This window comes from Blastomyces dermatitidis (assembly GCF_000003525.1).
Source record: "Blastomyces dermatitidis ER-3 genomic scaffold supercont1.6, whole genome shotgun sequence".
NCBI classification, from domain to species: domain Eukaryota; kingdom Fungi; phylum Ascomycota; class Eurotiomycetes; order Onygenales; family Ajellomycetaceae; genus Blastomyces; species Blastomyces dermatitidis.
The window spans coordinates 304,632-325,169 of NW_025544779.1; the positions used below are offsets into that span (position 1 = coordinate 304,632).

The following is a 20,538-nucleotide window of genomic DNA, read 5'->3' on the forward strand; positions in this document are numbered from 1 at the left end:
CTTCAGAATTTTTCTTAATGAATTTGTATTATATATCTCAATGATAATTTCCATCTTCACTGATGAGTTCAGAAAAGAATATCAAGAATATATATGGAAGAGGTGGAAGGGGTGGTAAGGGGTGGTAATGGGGGGTAGAGGGTGGTCGGGGGGGAGGGTGGAAGTGGTAGAGGGGGCTGCGCAAGCAGCAAAGCGAGCGTAAGCGAGCATTTGATGCTTGTTAGTATTGATTAGTTATTGGTAATATAGTAGTTAGAAGAATTCTAGTAATTTAACCGACACAGCTTTCGTTCTCGCCGAAGACTCTCTTCCATCCAGATAAACTCAGAGGCAGTTTTGAAAGGTTTCAGCAGGCGCTGTTGGGCGGCCATATATGTAATGTACAAGTACAGTACATCATCCTTGTGTGTTTCTGTGTGTTTCTGTGTTTCTGTGTCTCACGGCATCAGACCCATACCTACTACTGCGTCGCGTATTCGGGGACCCGCCAGGTTTTCATCCTACACATTTATTTCCCTCCCCCCTTTGTCCCGACTTCAATTCCAATCAGCTCGTTGAATTAGATGTGTCACACGGCATGGCATGGTATGGGCGCATGGTGCCTGGGGATGACCGTTGAGCAGAATACGGAGGGTACATATACATACATCGAGAAACGTATGAGAAACACAGTCACGGGTTAACGTACAACTTTACGATCTGGCAATGGCAACAGGACATATTATGATATGGCCGCCGTATGGGACGGGTACGGGCTATAGGTTAAAAAGGAGAGCTCATGATATCTAGATGATTTTTTGTGGTATACTCATAATAGTATTTGGGTTCTGGTAGGTTTGAGGGTATATAGCGAGATGAGCGGAAAAGTGAATTGCTGGATGATGGCCCACGGTGTAGAATTTGTGTGCAGAGTGGGAAATATAAACTAGAACGTGAAATGTGCCAAAATATATGTAAACATTCATATAGACATATGCATATATATTGATGTGGGTATGTGATGGAAGTCCACGGCGTTGGTATATAAAAAACTCTAGATATACAAATATATGAATTCTAAATATGGAGTTATGCGCCTCTCCAAGCAAAGGCAAAGCAAGAACCGCAAAGCAACATAAAGGAAAGAAAGGGCGAAATCATACAGATACTCGAAAGAAAAAGAGATAATCCAAAATCTCAATATATCATCATATCGATATGGACACAAGAAGCGCTCACGCAGTGAGTTAGGAACAAAAGAAAAGGGAAAGTCATGCTTCCAACACTCACGTCGACGAACATTTCACATCCAGCCACTTCGTAAACACAGCAGACGGCTCTTCCACATGCCTCTGAAACACCTCCGCAACCCAAAACGAGAGCACCACCGTCGCTGTCCCTCCAATAGCAAATGTCAACCCGTACTGAAACGGCGTCTGGTATCCAAAAACCATATACAGCCATGGCATGAGCGGGTACAGGAGGAATTTCAGCACGATGGTGTGTGTCAGGTAGAGCGAGAAGGAGATGTTGCCGAGGTAGAGAAAGATGGGCCTGGTGAAGAACCGCTGGACGGACGGGAGGCCCGTAATGGCCCAAATGAGCATGACGGTACCGACGGAGTCCCAGAAGCGGAAGAAGGCGGTGTAGGTGCGTGGAGAGGTCCATTCGAGCACGGCGAACGTCCATGCGTTCCAGATATCGGCGGCGGGGACGCTGAGGACCCAGAGGGCCAGGACCATGATGCTGACCATGAACCAGGGCGGCGGGGTATAGCGGGCGATTTTAGAGTTGAATTTTGTGTCTGTGGTTTCGACCTTGGGGAGCGGGGCTTCTGCCGCCTCTTCTTTGATGATGTCTAGTTCGGCGAGGAAGGAACCGGCGAGGAAGAGGAAGACGTCCCATTTCTCGAAGGTGAGGAAGTAGAGGGAGAGGATGCCGTTGAAGGTCAGACGGGTTTTGCCGGAGCATCGCGCGAGAGCTGCGTGGACGAGGAAAAGGACCATTGAGCAGCGGAATTCGACGGGGATAGTCCATAGTTGGTAGGCGTAGGGGGAGTTTTGGCTAAAGTTTTCCCAGTCAAAGGGCCAGAAGAGGGGCGGGATGGTCTTGCACCAGAGCCAGAACTGGCGGAGAAAAGTCGATTCCTGGGGGGCCATGTCGAAGGTGCGGTGTGGCATGGTGTCATCGCCGAACTTGGCGACGGCGGGGAAAAGATTAAAACTCACCATAAACATGGGGACAAACGTGGCGATTATGGAGGGGATATATAATCGGAACAAACGGCGGAAGATCTTGGAGCTCAAGTCCAGCTGTAAGGGGGCCCAGGATTGGCTTCTGCATTTTCTGATTGTGCTAATTGATAGCACGTAGCCTGATATGAAGAAAAAGATGGTCGGCTGTCCGGTATAGAGGAGTCTGAAGAAGGGCAATTGGAAGATCGAATCGCGGCCTTCCGACCCATTGTAGGCATATGAGGAGTTCGGGAAGAACCCTAAAACCATATGCAGCACCACCACGCCGAGCGCAGCCAGGCCACGGATGCCATCTAAATATGCGGTTTTTCCGACCGGCCTCGACTGTTTCCTTGATCTGGGATCGAATCTGTTCTGAACGATGGTTGGAAGGAGAGAGAAAGCGCCGGAGGTGAACCCCCTTTGGCGGGGTGGTTGGAGGACTACCATATCTCTCTGGTCGTTGAAGGGTTAGGAGGACAACAGTGAGCGAGCGAGTGTAAATTAAATTGTGGATAAGAAGCCAGACAGCGCTTCTTCCAAAGAATGAGACGAAGAAATATATGAATAAGAAATCATTGGGAAATAAAGTAGAATATAAAAATAATTGCAAGATGAAGGCTGTGAGGCCCTCAGAAAGCGTAGAAAGAGAGAAAGAGAAAAAGAATGACAGGATGACAGAATGACAGAAAGAAGATAGAGAGAGGAATGAAAGTTGCCTCCCTCAAAACGAGAATCCCTAGAGCTCAAACGAGGATTTCCTGTAGGATCACTGGCCCTAAAAGTGAACCCGCTGTTGGAGATTTTAGCTCTGGTTGGCGCAAAGAGGCGAGAGAGCCTGGAGTTATAATTTGTATTTCAAGGTTGGGTTGGCTTTGGATAAGGGGCACCAGCCGTTGACACTCAGCCATCGTGCCATAACTCCGTATATCAATCACCCTTTGAACATAATAAGGTTGGAAATGAAGAAGTCCCCCCCAGTCAACCCCCCCTCCCGGTGCCGCTGGGGCACTCCGACTACCTACCAGTCAGCAGTAGTAGTAGTAGTAAGTTAGGTAGTAACTAGTATCCAGACAACGACAACTTCTTCTTTAATTTTCATGAACGGTGCGCGCGGAAGCCCCACAGGCAGTGACAAGCGCACGCTCAGGAGTCAGGATCAACCGAACGGCGAACGAACGGGATTATTATTATTGCTGTCTGTCTGTCTGGGCAGTTGGGCGCCATCATTCCCATCCCTGCTAATAAATAATACTAGGAATACTAGCGGCGTAGTTATTTATTCATTTCTTCCTTTTGGCGTTCAGCGCGGGGATAAGCCAAGGGCACATCTCCAGCCAGCACTTGATCCATGGACAAGTGGTCTGGCCGAACGGAGCTCACTGATGAAGCTCACTGTTGTATCGTATCCGCCGGAATGGAAGAAATAATGTTGAAAGAAAGTTTCTCAGGAGGTGTGGCTAGTAAGGTATTTAGTTAGCTTGGTCTTGGTGGGAAGATGCGGAGACCTTGCAGCGAAGATTGTTGCTAATAATACTGTGGGCTTCTCGAGAGTTGTCGGTACTGTGCGTACATGTGGATAACTCCGTACTCCGTAGATATATGCAGTCCCTCTGTAATAATCATTATTATTATTTATTATCATTCTTGTTCTTCAAAGATGCCGGTGGGTTGTGTCATCGCTGGCTGGTCGCATTCGCCGCTTTTTGGGCTGTTCTAAGTCCAAATCCCCCTTTTTTCCTCTCCCTCTCTCTCCCTCTTCCTCCGACTGTCCTCCCTCCGACAGACGGAGGAGCCGCTTGCTTGTTCTCTCTCTCCAACGCAATCAACAATGATAATGGCTCAAGGCCTCCGCTATCGACGTGGCATTCCGCTCATTCTCATCGTTCTCTTCTTGTACTTCACCCTCCGCAGAACTTCCTCTTCTTCTTCTTCTTCTTCTTCTTCTTCTTCTTCTTCGTCCTCCTCCTCTCGGCCTCCAAACGATCGTAATCGCCCGGTATCAGGCGCCCCGACCCCGACCACTACGGACCACGGCAAGTTTTGGCAGGGCTTCCATGAGATCCTCAGAGCCGCTGAACCACGCTGCAAGTCACCGAAGCGGATAGAAGACCATCCTGAAGCGATTGGCTTTAAGCCCGACGAGGTCGATAATGTTACGCTCCCGGAGCATATCATAGTGGAGCCGGAAGATAGGGAGATATTAAAGACGGCGCACTCGCGATTTACCAGCTTGTTCTCGAGCCCGACTGCTCCAAAATTACACTACACTTCCGGCACACGGGGTATCGTCTCAACCGCGGGCGGCCAATACCTGCCGGTCCTGGTCACCTCGCTGCACATGCTGCGGCAAACAGGTTCGACGCTTCCCGCTGAAATCTTCGTGGCCGACAAAAGTGAATACGATGAATATGTTTGTGGTGTGCTGCTGCCCTCGCTCAATGCGAGATGTGTGATCTTGGCAGATATTCTGGACTACTCTCCCCTCGAACAGGGCCTGAAGAAGTACCAGTTCAAGATATTTTCCCTCCTCTTCTCGTCCTTCGAGCAGGTGCTATTCCTCGATGCCGATTCGTTCCCCATGCACGACCCCATCAATCTATTCGATTCGGAGCCATTCCTTTCAACGGGCTTGATTACCTGGCCAGACTTCTGGCAGGTTACTTACCACCCTTCCTTCTTTTACGTCTCTTCCCAAAAGATCCCAGCAGGATTCCGCCACGCATCCACAGAATCAGGCCAACTGCTGGTCTCCAAGAAATCCCATGCGCAAATGCTTCTTCTCTCAGCCTACTACAACTTCTACGGCCCGTCACATTACTATCCGTTACTCTCCCAAGGCCACCCAGGCGAGGGAGATAAGGAAACCTTCATTGCCCCTGCCATGATCCTGAATCTACCCTTTTACGCCGTATCCACGGGCCCCGCCGTCTTCGGCTATCGCAAACCAGACGGCGGGTGGGAAGGCGGCGTGATCCTCCAAACCCATCCGATCTGGGACTCACGCCTCCCAGACGGCGAAGTCTACGGTTGGGGCGGGAAACCGAGCGCCCCGCCAGAATCCTTCATAACCTGCCATGCCAACTTGCCCAAATTGGACCCCATCAGCGTATTTGGGGAAAGGGGCCTGGCGTGGAATGCTGACGGCAGCCCGCAGCGCATGTGGGGTCCCTCACATGATATGGTTGAGAAAGTCGGTTTTGATATCGAGCGCAGACTCTGGGGCGAGTTGCGGAAGACGGCGTGCGAACTTGAAGGCAAGTTTACGCCGTGGAATGATAAACCTAAGCTGTGCGCGAAAATTGAAGAGTTTATGAAGTACATGGCGGATAAATAATTTTATTTTTTATTTTATTTTTATATTTATTTTTTACTATTTATTCTATTCTTCAAATTGACTGTTTCCGGTCTGGCCGCTGCCAAAATATGCCAAACGGGGCCGAATTACAATGACCCTACCCCACACGCTCTCTTACAGGTGGAAAATTTGGACAGATGGGGCGAAACGCTGCCGCCATTGCTTCTTAAGTCGACGACAGGGGGTACAGTGCGTTCCCAAGTCTCATCTCCAGAATTGAAGAAAAGGCGAATTCCCACCTCCATACCCCAAGCGAAAATGGCACCGGTCCCTCAGCCCAGCCTCTGCTAGTCAAAAGCTGCATTCTTCGCCGACGACGGATTCCATAAACCCAAGCCCAAGCCCCAGCACAAGCCAACATTTTATTATTATGCGAATGTTTTTACTGGATGGCTTGGAAAAATCCGAGAACCAGAGCGTTCTTTGCTTACTTTCTTCATACATATATGCATATATTGGGTGTCTACCCAGGCACTACATACACCTAGGTACCTAACAACTATGCGAACGATACACATCACCCTTCTGGCGTTTAGATTTTGGTATGGGACGTTAGCTTCTATTGTTTTACTTTTCTGGTTAACATCTACCTAGCTCTCTCTCTTGCTTTCTTTCTGTCTTGCTCTCCGTGTCTCCCTTTTCCCTTTCCCCCGATTTTTATCTCCCTAGAGAATAATGTATCATTATAATATCTGTGTTTTCTACTTGTTTGCTCTTTTTTTTAAAAAAAAGGGGGTTGGGGGGGGGGGGGAAGCCTAGTATGAAAATGAAACCAGAAGTCATCCATGACAAAGTAAATCTTGGCTGACACTATACTATAGTATCCAAGCTCCTCTACTATTTTTTTCGCCCAATATTTGTTGTTTCATTTTCAAGTTTTATGGCACTTGTTTTATACAGCATACAACAGTGAAAGGTGTGGTCATAGTTAATGTACTGTACATGTACATACATTACATTGTCAGGGGCATTAAGAGTAAGATGTGATCATGGTTATCAAATGGGAAGGAGAAACAAAAGAACAGGGCTTCGAAAAATTGTAAATGACTCCTGGTGTGGGATGTAACACTATTTAACCTCATTGATTTTTTTCACTTTCATTATTGTTCCTTCTTGGTAGAGTGAGTGAGACCTTTGTGCTTTGCTTCAAGTTAGTTGTCAGCTGCATGCATTCTGAATGAGTTCATGAGTTAGTTAGCTGTTCGGTATGTAAAAGAATGCCAAAAATCAGATAACTCCCTCCCCCTCACCTTGGCTTTTTTTCATAGACAGTAGATAGAACGAACTTCTCACAGTAGATTAGTAATTATCACTCCCTGGCACTCCATGGTTCATCCGCAAAAAAAAAAAAAAAAAAAAAAGTAAAAAAAACCCACGCCCCCTCAAATGTACACCGAAACAATCTTCCTATTCACTCAGGATCCCCAACAGCTTCTTTCTTCTCTTCCTCTCCCTTCTCTCCCTCCTCTCCCTCCTTCCCTTCCTCTCCCTTCTCCTCCTCCTCTCCCTTCCCCTTCTGCCCTTCCATCTCATTCAACCACTTCCTCCCCTCCTCCGTCGTCGCATCCACAATCCCTTCCTCCATCGTCAAAATCCCACTATTCCCCAACTTTTCCACAATCTCCTCTGCCTCCTCCACACTCATTTTCCCAAGAACCTTATTAACTTCATCCAGGCTCTCGGATTGAAGCGCCCGCTGCAGGCCGGGCGGGAAGGTTTTGAAGATCTCCATCGCCGCAACCGAGTCGGCATCCGTGTCTTCGGGCGAGGGGATTTTGATGTTGAGTTTCGTATTCGGATCGACGGCGTGGAGCTGGATTTGTTCAACCTCTGTAGGGCCGCCGGTGGCGTTCTTGGCGAGCTCTGCGGCGCGCGTTTTCATCTTGCCGTATGTTTCGTTTACGTCGTTGTAGAAGAGGACGGAGGCTTTGTGGTCCTTTGTGGTTATGCTGTTGTTTTTTGGCGGAAGGGCGGTTAGCTTATGTATTCATATTCGCTACATTTGAAATATAAATGGGAAGTAAAGTGCGGGGCTTTCAAACATACCGCTTGAAGAAGAGGCCTACGCCGTCACGGCCAAGAGAGCGACAGTATTGAAGCAGTAAGCCTTGATGCACACATTGGCGGGCATACTCTTCATTCCCGGATAGCTGGGCGTCGAAGCCTTCCATAAGTAGTTCATCCGTCTTGCGCTCCGTCAGAATCTCCGGGTGATCAGCGATGAATTGCAGACAACCGCTGTAGTCGCCGATTTTGAATTTGGCAAATCGCTTAGCCAGCGGGGTGACCTTAATGTTATCTTCATCTCCCTCGTCTTCAACATCAGCTTCAGCTCCAGAGGAGACTACGTCTGCCTCATTTGTGCTCTTGGCTGCACCTGGATTCAGCAGCTCAACCGAAGTAGTAGCTCCCGTTTTCTTCTCCTCAGATTCCGTAGCTTTGGGTTTCGACTTGTTAACAAAGCTGCTGTCAAAGCCGGTACGTATGCTTTCGCTGGTAATTTTTCTGGACTCCTCTTTCTCCAACTCAGCGAGCTTCTCCAATAACTGCTGTTGTAGGTCCAAGACTTTATTCTTATGCCCCTCCACACCTTTTATGTAGTCCTGGAACCGATTTTCCGTTTTGGATTCATCCAGCTCTTTCTTGACCTGGTCCACCAATGACCCCATCATCTGCGAGTACTTGGGCTGTTCCTTTTCCTGCGTAAATACACCTTCAGGAGCTGGCGGGGGAGTATCTTCGTTAGGGTCGCCAGCAGACTCGATTAGGGCCTGGAAAATAAGCTCATCTGGGTTCCTGGAGCTGTCTTCATGGCTCTTGAGTGAGGTTATCAGAGCATCAATGCGTTTTAACAGTCCATCGTTTATAATACGGGAGTATTTCAGGCTTTCGATTTCCTGGTGGCGCTGAATGCGCTGTTGGTGGATCTGATTCTGTTTCGCGCGAATGAAAGACCGTTTGTCGACGTTGGGATGCACCTCGATATCGGAGTCATCAGAGAGCTCGAGGGCATCCCATTTGCTATAGTCGAGAACCATATTGGCTAGCAGAAGCCAGGCGGGCACAAAATGGTGGATAAACAGGGGCGCACTTTAGGAAAATAGAGGGGTAACCAGTGCTTGGTTTGCGGTTGATTTGCGGTTTGCGGGGACGACTGGCGGACGAAGAGGGTGTATATCAAATTGTCTGCTGTAAAACCATGCCTTCAATTAAAAACTTACTATATTTTGTTTGGGAAATTATAGCTATTGAGAGCAAGGGATGTTTCTATTGTTATGAGTTAGATATACATGCCATCGGAGCGGAGTGGCGTTGTATGTATTTATTTGTTTATCTGGACTTTCAATTTTCCCCGTGATTCCACTCTGTTCTCCGAGAGCCGCAACTCAACCGACGACAACCTTTTCCTTGTTTGGCGCCGACCACAGCAGAACAAAACCATCCCATATCAACAACACCTTATATACACACTCGGGCCTGGGCATCACTCCTGGTTGCCTTGCTTCTGCTTAATATGGGACTGCCTTCTGTTTCCATCTCGCGATAGGTCCGAGTCGTTCGTGGGTTGAGCGGCGTTGAGCAAGGGAGCCCACGAGGGGAGGCATTGACGACCTCTCGAAATGCGCAGCTCAGGGCTGCTTGCGGCCGCTATTCCACGAGCAACATCACAGCGCATTGCTCATTCTGGATTAATCTCTTCAGCTCAAGTCTCCGCCTACGCTCAGAAAGCGTCGCTTGATGCAAACAATGACTTAAGGCGGCATTTTTCGATCATCTCAAACCCATCCCTACGTCCGAGTATCCTCCAGCAGCCTGAGAATCGAAAGCCATTTGCAGCTACTAACCATGCCGCGCCTTCATCCATTGCGAGGCCGGGCTGCCTCCAGAAGGTCCGATTCCTCTCCGCGACAAACGTACGACAGAATGTAACCAAGCATGAGCCACCGAACAACCCGCGGAACGCAAGAATGGAGCTGGAGGAAAAGGAAAAGGCCGCCTTGGAAGAAATGCATCGGGGCTTTGAGCTCACGGAAAAGGCATCACAGGCGGCGAAAATAAACCTCAGCGCCAGGCTAGCAAAGGATTCAGGCGGGAAAAAGGCAGGCTTTGGCGAGGTATGGCGCTTGTTGAAGATTGCTCGCCCAGAGGCCAAAATCCTGTCCGTAGCATTCCTCTGCCTACTCATCTCGTCATCCATCACAATGTCTATCCCGTTTTCCATTGGCAAGATCCTTGATATCGCAACACATGGCACCCCGGAAGGCGGCAATGAATTGTTCGGTCTCACTCTCCCAGTCTTTTACGGTGTTCTGGGCGGTATTCTTACCGTGGGCGCAGCGGCAAACTATGGCCGGATTATTATTCTACGGATTGTGGGCGAACGCATTGTTGCGAGGCTGCGGTCGAAGCTCTTCCGGCGGACTTTCATCCAGGACGCTGAGTTTTTTGATGCGAATCGCGTTGGTGACTTAATTTCCCGGTTAAGCTCTGATACGATAATCGTTGGCAAGAGTATTACGCAGAATCTTTCAGATGGGCTGAGAGCTTTTGTCAGTGGCGCTGCAGGTTTTGGTCTGATGGCATTTGTCAGTCTTAAACTGTCGAGTGTTCTCTTAGTCCTGCTGCCGCCGGTAGCGCTTGGGGCGTTTTTTTACGGAAGAGCGATAAGAAATCTCAGCCGCAAGATTCAGAAAAACCTGGGCAGCCTGACAAAAATTGCAGAGGAGCGGTTAGGGAATGTGAAGACAAGCCAGGCTTTCGCAGGGGAGATTTTGGAAGTTAATCGATATAACAAACAAGTCAGAAGGATTTTTGAGCTTGGAAAGAAAGAGTCGTTTGTTAGCGCGACATTCTTTAGTTCAGTGAGCATTTCATTTCCTCATACTTCTTTTATTAGCACCCTGATATGGACTGACAGGCGTTGTGTGTTTATAGACTGGTTTGATGGGCAACATGACGATCTTGAGTTTGCTTTATGTTGGTGGCGGGATGGTCCAATCCGGTGCTATATCAATTGGTGACTTGACTTCATTCCTCATGTATACTGCCTACGCTGGCTCAAGCATGTTCGGCCTCTCCAGTTTCTATTCGGAACTAATGAAGGGAGTTGGCGCTGCCAGCCGGCTGTTTGAACTCCAAGACCGCAATCCCACAGTCTCCCCCACCAAAGGAGACCATGTCATTTCTGCACGAGGACCAATCCGCTTTAAGAATCTAGATTTCAGCTACCCTACCCGACCTGCCGTGACCATATTTAAAGACCTTGACTTTGAAATCCCTCAGGGAAGCAACGTTGCGATCGTTGGCCCTTCAGGGGGTGGCAAATCAACCATTGCTTCCATGTTACTCCGGTTCTATAACCCTACAAACGGCCAAATCCTGATAGATGGCAAGGATATTTCTACGATGAATGCCAAATCATTACGAAGGAAAATCGGTGTCGTTTCTCAGGAGCCAGTACTTTTCTCTGGAACGATCGCTGATAACATCTCCTACGGAAAACCCCACGCGACAAGGGCGGAAATCATCGCAGCAGCACGCAAAGCCAACTGCCAATTCATAAGTGACTTCGTAAGCCTCCTTTTTCTTCGTCCTTTCCTCCTCATTTAATCAGGGGGCTAACTCACATCTCTCTTCCATCTAGCCTGACGGCCTCGACACCCACGTCGGCGCCCGCGGGGCCCAGCTATCTGGTGGCCAAAAGCAACGGATTGCCATCGCCCGCGCCCTTATCAAGAACCCCGACATCCTCATCCTCGACGAAGCCACATCTGCTTTGGACGCTGAATCCGAAACCCTTGTCAACAGCGCCCTCGCAGCACTCCTTCGCGGCAACCTCACAACCATCAGCATCGCTCACCGCCTCTCAACTATTAAACGCTCTGATACTATTGTTGTGCTCAGTTCAGATGGCCGTGTCGCGGAGCAGGGTACTTATAAAGAGTTAAGCTCGCGGCCGGATGGCGCATTTACGAAACTTATGGAGTGGCAGCTAAGCGGTGGAGAAGGTGGTGTTGGACCATTGCCGCATGACAGTTCTGCGGGACGGGGCCCGCCGTCTGAGAAGGAGGAATTGCAGCAAATGTTGCAGGAAGGGGACGAGGATTATGCAGAGGATGATGATGCAGAAGCAGAGGAGGAGACGGGTGATGAGGGAAAAGTGCAGAAAGAAGATAAGGAGGCTTCTTCTGAACGGGCTGGTGGGGAGGCTACTGTTACTGCTGGCGTGGAAGAAGCCGAGCGGCAACGATCAAAATGAAACTGACGACTAGCAAGTTAAGATATGGATTGCTTGTCTGTCTCTTTTGCCTCCCCACCTTTCACCGACTTTCCCCGTTGCTTTCCCCTCGTCCCTCTTCTTGCTGTGATCATATTTTCCATTCCCCTTTCCGAGGCGCCGTATTCATGAGTCCAGTTACTTTTCCTTTCCTTTTTCTGGGTGGCTACAATCGATTATCTTTCAAGTTTTCAGCTCAGTTATTACTCGCTGTACAGTACCCCTTTAATCCATTTGATGGATTCCTTTGTTGTCTTACTTTTCTTGCTCTCCGAAATCTCATGGAGATGGCGTGCTTGTCTGGACCCCCTCTTCCCGTCAAACTTTTGCATACATCTCCCCTTTCCCTCCCAATATATATGTCAGTCGGCGTCACCCGACTTTGCTTGCTACCTTCCCACGATCCCATAACGGACCGTTGTCATTTCTAGTTTGTATATACACGCCAACCCTGAACCCTTACATTCTCCATTTCTACTCCCCACTCCTCCCAACCCAATTCTCCTCTCGTCTTCACCACTTTAGCCGATCAGATCAACACATCAATCAGTCTATCTATCAAGCACAAAAAACATGACATCCATACCGTTTCCCTAACCTCCCCCAAGCAACTTACTATGATCTTCTCTCGACTTGAACTTTTATGTGTGTTTGTGAGAGAGAGAGCGATGTTGTATGAATTAGCATATATAGATTTATTCATTTTCTAGGCTAGTTGTTCATCGATAGAGTCTATATGCAAATTTAACTATCTAGTAATTCTTCAAGATCAGTGGCTACCTTCAGTCCGATAAGGCCATATTCGGACACGAAACGCAAGCAGCCTTGTCTTGCTCATCTATAATAGCAGCATCGACGCCCACAGTGACGACCATGATATAAACAGGGGTACGGTGAAATAAAATATGTGAGAGGGAGAATCTGAGGGATTCTAACGATAAAGAAATAACGTGAGAAGCGGCCCAGGTCCAGTCGTAATAGTCATAATAAGGTACATAGTTTAAACCAGGAGCTTAATGAAGATCAAAACAGGCTAGCAGATTAGAAAACGAAAACTAATTAGCAACCAAAAAACTCAGCAAACTCCCCAACGTCAACCCAGCAACGAGCATAAAGCCCATAAATCCGCCCGCAGCCTCCCGCTCCTCGACAGCCACCCACTCAGCCGCACCCATCATACACGCTCCAGCAAGATACCCATTCGACACGCCGAAGAGAAACTGCGCGACGACTAGGTAAAAGACATCGCTGTTTATCCAGGCGCCGCGCCCGTTTATATTGCAGAGCATGTAGATGGGGATGAAGGAGAAGCGGGCTATGGAGAAGAGGAATAGTAAGAAGGGCCGGTGTGTTAGACTTATTTGGGGTATGAGGACTATGAGGCGGCCGACAAGGTCGCCGGAGTTCCAGAATAGGAGGGCCAGTGGGATGAAGATGGGGGGTTGGAAGAGTCGGGGGATTTGTTGACCTCCTGTCGTCGTGGTGGGGTTCGTGTTTCTAACGCTTTGGATTTGGTTGGTGAAAATTGGGTAGGCCATTGTGACGGCAAAGCAGAGGAAGACGGCCAGCGCCATCCAACGGAGTTTTTGGAAGAGGAGCCAAAGCGGTACTGGATTTTTGGGTTGACTGTTGACGGTGGTGGGTTCGAGTTCTTCTTCGTCGTCAGGCCTAGCGGCGATTGGGTTCTTCAAGAGGGGGGTTGATTTCCTTTGGCGGTTGATAAGGTAGAGAAAGGCACACAATGCAAGGGCAGATACTAGAGTCGCGGTGATGAAGAAGGCGAATGCGGATTTGGATGATTTGTATTGAACCACCTGATCGCTCACGGTCTCACTTTGCTCTGGGACGGCGAGGACGGAAACGATCTGGACAATACATGGCAAAACACCTGCTACGCCCTGCCCTGCCATGAGAGCCTGTGTATATTCGGCCCGCCCAAATCCGGAGGCAAAAGCGAACATCCCATTCTGATTAAATCCGGTTGCAAGACTGGCGCCAAACACCATGAAAAGCAGGAAGGTGAAGTAGACAGGGATGGAGACGTCACGAAATAGAACGGCAGAGAGGGCTAACAGGGTGAAAACAGCTATGTTAAGGGTGAGGGACCAAATGATGCGGCGGGGATAAGATGCATTTTTCTGCAATTTAGCCAGGACAAGGACAGATGATAGGTTTGTGACGCATGAGACGGAAAGGATACATGATTGGAAGTTGGTCAACACCCAGCTGTTGGATGTGAATCGGAGCTGGAAGTATGGAGCCGCGGCCAGAAACATGTTCCTATGGGTTCATATATTAGCTATAGCTCTTTATATATGCATATACACTCAAACAACATAGCCCCGCATGGTAAAAATTGGAGTAGATTGAGCTATCAAAACAGTTCCATCTTTAACTGGTCAACTTATGAAACATACCAAGCCCAGAGCATATTCACGCCCATCCAGAACAGGATCGAGTATTCAAGCCATGAGAACGGCGAGGCCGTACAGTCATCCAGCTGGTGGCCTCTCCCACTATCGCTATATGAGCTTCCATCTTCAATCTCATTTACATCAGCTTCGTCCCGCAATTGCTCGTACGACTGCTGTCGACGTCGGGTAAGCAGGCTCCTCAGGCGGTTTTCCAGCATTGTTAGCCGGAGAGGTGTGCAAACAGTTGTCAAGTGGTTGTTGGGACAGTTGTTATCAAAGCATCATTGGAAGATGGCCACGCAGTGCATATATATATACCTATCTGTATATATAGGTATGTATATATAGGTATGTATATATAGGTATGTATATTGTATCCTGTGTCAGACTCAAGTTGGAAGTGGTGAATCACGTGCCTGGGTTGATCGAGCTTATTTATCTTATCAATCTCCTGGAGCAACCCTAATTCGACTTTCCAACTTCCCGATACGATGTAAACATCCATCTCTTGACTCTACCTACACTACGACTCCGAATCCCTACTATTTATATATCTTGGATGAAGGGAGTAGCAATACAGAGCACAAGACATTACACTACGAGCCCTTACCATTTTCAGAAATCACATTGATACCTTCGCAGACAACCCTCTAACGTGCAGGCCAACCAAGAAATAACCTTTGGGCGCCTGTCATGCGGCAGCCCCTGCTGCTCGTATCCCGGAATCTCGCACATATACTTTACCTATAAGACCCTCTTCTGAGTAGAATCGAGAAGTCATCCAGCTCCATCAGTGGCCAACACCAAACCAAACCACACCCCTCCTCGATACCGACACATGCCTCCGTGCTGCATAATGCATTGCCTTGGCATTTTCCAAGCTTCCCTAACGCACTACCTCACCATCATCTCCATCCTTTGCAGGGATCTATATTTGCATTTGCAACCGTCCCCCTCACAAAACCTCCACATTAGCTTGCCTGCCGCAAATGCTTCCCTGGGCGGATGAATCTATTGCCGGCCCCTAGCCCTTGTGCATGGGACCGTAGCCACTCCGTGGATCTCTGGCTACGACTTATCCTCTGATATGATCCACAAGTTTACATGACAGTTCAGAGGTTGTGTCATCGGGATGCACAAGCTTCCCTTAGATTATGCCGATCGCAGTTGATGGATGAACTCGGGCAGTAATCATGGGTCTCGTACGAAAACGGTGCCCGTATATCAGCCAGCCGCCTTTTTGTTTTTGAGGCTGAAAATCATACCTGCAAAGGGTGAGGAAAAGATAAAACAAGTTGAGGGTCGATCAGGCACGCGCGGCTCGGCGCTAGAGACCGAGCGTGCTACATGTAGCACCAAACATGCTTTCTTCGGTTAAAACACCCTCCACGACTGTTCCAGAAATAGCCCCCTCGTTCCTAGATAAAAACCCGCGAGAGGTGACACGAACAGCGACTAATATCACCTGTCCGCATACCATCACTGTGCGGTAAGTCTTCTTCATGGCAGGCATCTATGTCGAAAGAGGCCTGTGAGATGGGGAACCCTCTCTTATGTCATCCCAACTGCAGGGCGAATGAGAAGTGCGCTGCGTCCAGTATATGAAATAAATGGTGAACATCGATATTGCCGTGTGGCTAGCGTCCCACCCGGTGACACAGACGCACCAAACCACATACGTTACTCTGCATTGTTTCCACGTAAAATTAAATTTCCGTTGTCGTCAGCCGCTCACTAGTGGGTCATATAAACGTGGTGGCCGTGACTTTTATAATACTTGCTTGAGAGTATCAACCTCGTATAGCAAAACGACAGTGTCTCTGAGAATCTACTATTTGAATAGATTTATTGGTCTCATGGCGCTATGGTTCTAGGAAATTATTGGTATAACAATACTTATTGATAAGAATGAGACAGGGCTTCACCCGAGCACAAATGCGGTCTTATAATTCTCCAACATGAGCCCGCTTCCCTCACATCTGCTATCAAGCCCCCCAAAAGGGCACCGAATTAGCCCTCCTCGAGCATATCTGCATACAAATTCAGCGAGTCCCCAATGATATCAAGGATAGCCCAACTCTGCGCACCCTTGAAAATTTTCGCCCACACCCGCAACACCCCCGCATTCATCTGCCTGATCATGGCCGGGGATCCTAGAGGCAGGTTCGGTGCGATAGCAAACTCCGTCTCGTCCAGCATCACCTTCAACAAAGTGCCGATCCGCCGCTCGTCTTCTGACACTGGCGGTTCTGGATTGGGCTGTGATAGCGCCTCCAGCCATCTGCTAAGTAACAAAGCACATTCCAAGGAGCATAGTGAGTGTTGAATGGACCAGACAAACATCTGCCTTTGCGCCACGAGCCGAATGCCGATTTTCACCGGAATACTTAGCGCTTGGGCTGAATGTAGAACGGCGCGAACGAGTTTCGGCGTGCGTTTGACCCGCGGGTTTGCGCGGAAAGTCCTAGTTATCAGGACTGGATCTCGAGTGTCAAGCAACATTCCGGGGCCTGCATCGATGTTCAACCTGATATAAGCAAGACGTAAAAGCGCAATTGAGTTGAACGCTACCGGGCCATCTGGATCGTGTGGATCAAGGGATAATTGAGGATTACGCTTCCAGCCTATTTGCCAATTCCGTAGTGCTTGCTCGGTTGCAGCTACGTCCTCTGGCGCGACATCGCGATTACCATCGAATCTACCACGAGAAAAATGGCGGAGAAAAAATACATATTGGATTATCGCATGGATCAAAATATAGTTACCCAAGGCTGAATTGCATTCCGTGATTTCGTTTCCGCCATGCGAGAACAGGCGATTCAGAGCTTCCTGGAAGTTTATTTGAGGGCTTGCTTTGGCCCTCGCCTCCAACCACTTATGCCGGTTTGGGGCTTCAAACTCGGCTGCGCTGCATGGCAGATAAAGATTGAGTTCAGAATTAAGAATGGGGGAGGGGATGTTATACACTATGGAATGGAGGTTCAAACAACAATAGGTGACGAATTTCGTCCGTTTTATGCATTCGAGCTCTATCCAATCATTCCAGGAGATATCATGAGGCGCAGGCTGGCTGTGGAGACCGTCTTTAAGGACGAGGGTACATAGCACGCTCTGTAAGGCAACAGCTTCTCGGAGTATGTCTTTGCCCTTTGCCCGTGTCGCTAGAGCCATTAATATTAGAAGAGCCTGGGTTTGTTGGATCAGATGCTGGTCTTGAGTTACCAGTGGCGACAGGGCTGATTCGGGAGGTACACCATGTCTTTTGTGTATAACATGGTATTGATGCGGGCGTGGCACTGTATCGTTATCCGTGCCTCCGACTGAAGAAGCTAACCCTGACTTTGCGTTTCGCTGGTTTGCCGCAGGATTAACACCTCTACGTCCTATGCGCTCCATAGCAATTTCCTTGCTAGCATAAAACAACCCGGCGGCCTTTTCATCTTCAAAACAATACTGCGCCCCCGCAGCGGCCATAGCGAGAATAAGCTCTACTGCGCAACTGCTGATCGACATTGTGGAGATATGCAAGAACGGAAGATGTTCGTGGAAGCCGCTAATATACCTAGCGATGTATCGTGACAGAGCGAGACGAGAAGGTAACTGAAACCCTGCAGGTATTACTGAGTAATATTCTTCTAACCTGGACAATATAGACCGTCTGTCATCGGATGACACCTCGGACAAGGGTTTTCGCTGTGGAATTGTATGTTCAGTCTGATATTTCTGTTTTTCTGTCAGGGCAGGCGAAAAGTGTGGATCAAAACGGGCGAATGAACCTGCCTGGTCGGCATTCGATTTGTAATGAACAGTGGGGGACGGTCGAATATTTGCATCAGGGCCATCTGGGTGACTAGTTGATTCCAGCCAGGAAAACGGTACCGGTTGCTCCACGCTCACGAACGGTGAAAACTGATAAGGATGGTGTGCCCCATCATCTAGAAAGGTGGCTAGCGCGTCTATGGAATGCTTCAAATCTACGTTTATAGCATGGCTGTCCGCTGCTGGTGTCCCTGATAGTCTCCAGGCTGGCTCACTTTGGTTGAGTCCTGTGTTTTCTTTGACATTATAGGCATGCGTATTGACGGTTTTATCAGGTATTTTGGAAGCTACCTGCTCAGCAACCATTGTCAGCGTAGCCAGCGGGTAGTTGCTGGCCTCACTTCTTGGATACACAGGGCCATATAAGTGCGGGTCGGATCCCAGAGACATTGTCCTCTGCCTATCATCCATTGGTGATGGTTTTATAGCTATAGGAGCAATTGGATGCGATGCGGTAGCGGGAGGAGTTGATTTCCTAGCCATTGATTTACGCGGTTTTGGAGGACGTGGCTGCTTTTTCCGCAGTCCGTCTTTATTGTGTGAGAGACGTTCATGTCGGATCAAAAGATCACTGGTATGATCAAGTCAGTGGGACTATTATGATTATACCTTCCAGCCAACAATCAACCAATGTAAGAAAAAAAACTCAATACCCACCTTCGAGTAAACCGATGGTCGCATAATTGACAGCAGAAAGGCTTTTCTTGTGTATCTAATTACAGAGCGTACGAGTTAACCGAAGTTTCACCAGGTACATTTTACTGCAGAAGGAACAGTGCTCACGGATTCTCTCATGACGCTGAAGGTGCTCAAGTCGTGCAAATCGCGTCTCACAGCGCATGCATTGGAATCGTTTAGGTTTCTTTGTCGCAGTTGGCGCAGGTTCGCGCTGTGTTCCCTCTTGCGGCTCCTCCTGTTTCGCGGTTGGATGGTTAAGCATGAAGACGGATACTGCTTTCAAACGATCGCATAGAGTAACTGCAACGATATTAAAACGAAAGTAGTCAATGCACGCAGTATCCCGATCGCATGTACTGAAATATAGATGTCGAATGCTGGAGGGGAGGAAGCTTGTGCAAACACTGGTGGTCAAGCGCTTGAGTTAAACCGCGAACTAGCCAGTGAGCAAGCCACAAGCAGACTATATACCAACACTAGTAACAGCCTTGGAAGCGGGGGAAGGTTGAATGAAGGTTGGGGAAATCTTGAAAGCCACATCTCGCAGTATATTACTCTAACAGTGCTAGGCCATTCACGTCATCGCTGCTAGCTGCGATTGGGATCTTCTTTGGGTTGCCGGCTGCAGAAGTCTAAGCTATCTGCAGCCTATCATAGAAATACAAAAAGAAAGCAGCTCACCGGGCCCTTCGTCGATTGTCAATTTCTTCGACTTACTATCAAGTTAGCACGGATACCAGTGCAGTGGATGCAACCGACCCCAGCCATCTTGAACTAGCTCGGAGCCCATGCAAATGCCCCGTTAGCTCCTGCGACACCGGAGCAAGATGCCATGAATCGCCTCGTAGATCCCCCGCATCCTCTTGTTAGTTACGTTACTGTGTAAGTCCTCTAAGGTAGTTGAAATGCTCAAATTCAGTGTTCTGTAGAAAATAAAGTACTGCCATAACTAACAAAATAGAGAGATTTGGGACCCTAGGTACGGAGGTGTGGAAACATAAGTACTTGCACATGGTAGAAATTTATATTGAAATTCCAGTACAGTACCAGATTCAAATTGTGCCGGCCCGCACCTTCAATGTTTAGGGGCTGAGGCCCTAAAGAATAGGCCCTCAGTAGTGCCCAGCCAGCTGAGCAATAGGCACAACAGGTGCCACTTCTAAACAGCTAAACAGTAAGGATTGTATAACCACTTATTCCACACCAACCTCCGTAGATACATAAGAAGCTAATCGTGAATGCAGCATTGCAAACCCCCATATCTACACAGTAGTACTGCGTAGTTGCATAGCTCCGTAGTCCCGTATCCGAACGACGACTCTCGCATCAACCTACCCGCCCGAGCAGCCAGCTATTGTTAGTGTCAAATTGATGATGACGTTTTTTGTTCTTGTTCCCAGAGACCCAAGGAACCCATGTCCCCATCGCGGTCTTAGCAATCGGCAGCCAGAGTGACCAGGGACGACTTGGTATGTCAGGGTCCAGCTGCCGCAGGACCACACACGCAGCTGGATCCGCGTAGTTTGAGCACCCTCTGTTAACCCCCGGATTTATGATAAAACAATGTAAAATATTCTTTAATTAACCAAACCATGAAACCAAAACCCCAAATAACACCGGTTCAAAATGCCCTTCCTATATATGCATATAGCATAGCGCCAGCCACAATACCCCCAAAAAGAAAAGCAATCACCTCTCTATCTTCATCCCCAACCCCCGCGATCTAAAATGGAGATAGAAAAAGAAAGAAAAAGAAAAAGAAAAAGAAAACACCCCCGC

The 20,538-nt window shown here is 48.5% G+C and overlaps 6 protein-coding genes across 7 annotated transcripts; 2 read left to right on the plus strand and 4 right to left on the minus strand.

Moving 5' to 3' along the window:
* Positions 1-789: 789 nt before the first annotated feature.
* BDCG_05735 (acyltransferase) lies at positions 790-3,740 on the minus strand. Its single transcript, XM_045421428.1, has one exon. It carries the CDS (start codon positions 2,661-2,663, stop codon positions 1,266-1,268), a length of 1,398 nt encoding a protein of 465 aa, XP_045277315.1. The 5' UTR covers positions 2,664-3,740; the 3' UTR covers positions 790-1,265.
* Positions 3,523-6,932, plus strand: BDCG_05736 (alpha-1,2-mannosyltransferase). The gene has a single exon (XM_045421429.1). It carries the CDS (start codon positions 4,045-4,047, stop codon positions 5,548-5,550), a length of 1,506 nt encoding a protein of 501 aa, XP_045277316.1. The 5' UTR covers positions 3,523-4,044; the 3' UTR covers positions 5,551-6,932.
* On the minus strand, positions 6,346-8,923 carry BDCG_05737. 2 transcript variants are annotated; one of them, XM_045421431.1, is made up of 3 exons: positions 7,618-8,923; positions 6,822-7,520; positions 6,346-6,744 (listed from the first exon to the last, which is right to left on the minus strand). In XM_045421431.1, exons 1-2 carry the CDS (start codon positions 8,607-8,609, stop codon positions 6,983-6,985), a joined length of 1,530 nt encoding a protein of 509 aa, XP_045281376.1. In that variant the 5' UTR covers positions 8,610-8,923; the 3' UTR covers positions 6,346-6,744; positions 6,822-6,982. The 2 variants fall into 2 exon arrangements, with proteins under 2 accessions (XP_045281376.1, XP_045277317.1); XM_045421430.1 differs by having other exon boundaries at positions 6,346-7,520.
* BDCG_05738 (ABC transporter ATP-binding protein) lies at positions 8,403-12,661 on the plus strand. The gene is made up of 3 exons (XM_045421432.1): positions 8,403-10,433; positions 10,507-11,142; positions 11,216-12,661. Exons 1-3 carry the CDS (start codon positions 9,192-9,194, stop codon positions 11,828-11,830), a joined length of 2,493 nt encoding a protein of 830 aa, XP_045277318.1. The 5' UTR covers positions 8,403-9,191; the 3' UTR covers positions 11,831-12,661.
* BDCG_05739 (solute carrier family 29 (equilibrative nucleoside transporter), member 4) lies at positions 12,291-14,606 on the minus strand. Its single transcript, XM_045421433.1, has 2 exons — positions 14,266-14,606; positions 12,291-14,128 (listed from the first exon to the last, which is right to left on the minus strand). Exons 1-2 carry the CDS (start codon positions 14,478-14,480, stop codon positions 12,904-12,906), a joined length of 1,440 nt encoding a protein of 479 aa, XP_045277319.1. The 5' UTR covers positions 14,481-14,606; the 3' UTR covers positions 12,291-12,903.
* Positions 14,607-15,924: 1,318 nt separating this feature from the next.
* BDCG_05740 (regulatory protein) lies at positions 15,925-20,529 on the minus strand. The gene is made up of 3 exons (XM_045421434.1): positions 18,865-20,529; positions 18,739-18,793; positions 15,925-18,652 (listed from the first exon to the last, which is right to left on the minus strand). Exons 1-3 carry the CDS (start codon positions 19,019-19,021, stop codon positions 16,273-16,275), a joined length of 2,592 nt encoding a protein of 863 aa, XP_045277320.1. The 5' UTR covers positions 19,022-20,529; the 3' UTR covers positions 15,925-16,272.
* Positions 20,530-20,538: the final 9 nt, after the last annotated feature.

Excerpts from the sequence above, each read along its gene's own strand:
- BDCG_05736 (XM_045421429.1), top strand. The coding sequence starts at position 4,045 with ATGATAATGGCTCAAGGCCTCCGCTATCGACGTGGCATTCCGCTCATT.
- BDCG_05739 (XM_045421433.1), bottom strand. The coding sequence starts at position 14,480 with ATGCTGGAAAACCGCCTGAGGAGCCTGCTTACCCGACGTCGACAGCAG. Across the intron at positions 14,129-14,265 it reads GTGAATATGCTCTGGGCTTG|GAACATGTTTCTGGCCGCGG; the intron begins GTATGTTTCATA and ends ATGAACCCATAG.
- BDCG_05740 (XM_045421434.1), bottom strand. The coding sequence starts at position 19,021 with ATGCTTAACCATCCAACCGCGAAACAGGAGGAGCCGCAAGAGGGAACA. Across the intron at positions 18,794-18,864 it reads TCAGCGTCATGAGAGAATCC|ATACACAAGAAAAGCCTTTC; the intron begins GTGAGCACTGTT and ends CTCTGTAATTAG. Across the intron at positions 18,653-18,738 it reads GACCATCGGTTTACTCGAAG|TGATCTTTTGATCCGACATG; the intron begins GTGGGTATTGAG and ends TGATCATACCAG.
- BDCG_05737 (XM_045421431.1), bottom strand. The coding sequence starts at position 8,609 with ATGGTTCTCGACTATAGCAAATGGGATGCCCTCGAGCTCTCTGATGAC. Across the intron at positions 7,521-7,617 it reads GTAGGCCTCTTCTTCAAGCG|CATAACCACAAAGGACCACA; the intron begins GTATGTTTGAAA and ends AAAAAACAACAG.
- BDCG_05738 (XM_045421432.1), top strand. The coding sequence starts at position 9,192 with ATGCGCAGCTCAGGGCTGCTTGCGGCCGCTATTCCACGAGCAACATCA. Across the intron at positions 10,434-10,506 it reads GCGCGACATTCTTTAGTTCA|ACTGGTTTGATGGGCAACAT; the intron begins GTGAGCATTTCA and ends GTGTGTTTATAG. Across the intron at positions 11,143-11,215 it reads GCCAATTCATAAGTGACTTC|CCTGACGGCCTCGACACCCA; the intron begins GTAAGCCTCCTT and ends TCTTCCATCTAG.
- BDCG_05735 (XM_045421428.1), bottom strand. The coding sequence starts at position 2,663 with ATGGTAGTCCTCCAACCACCCCGCCAAAGGGGGTTCACCTCCGGCGCT.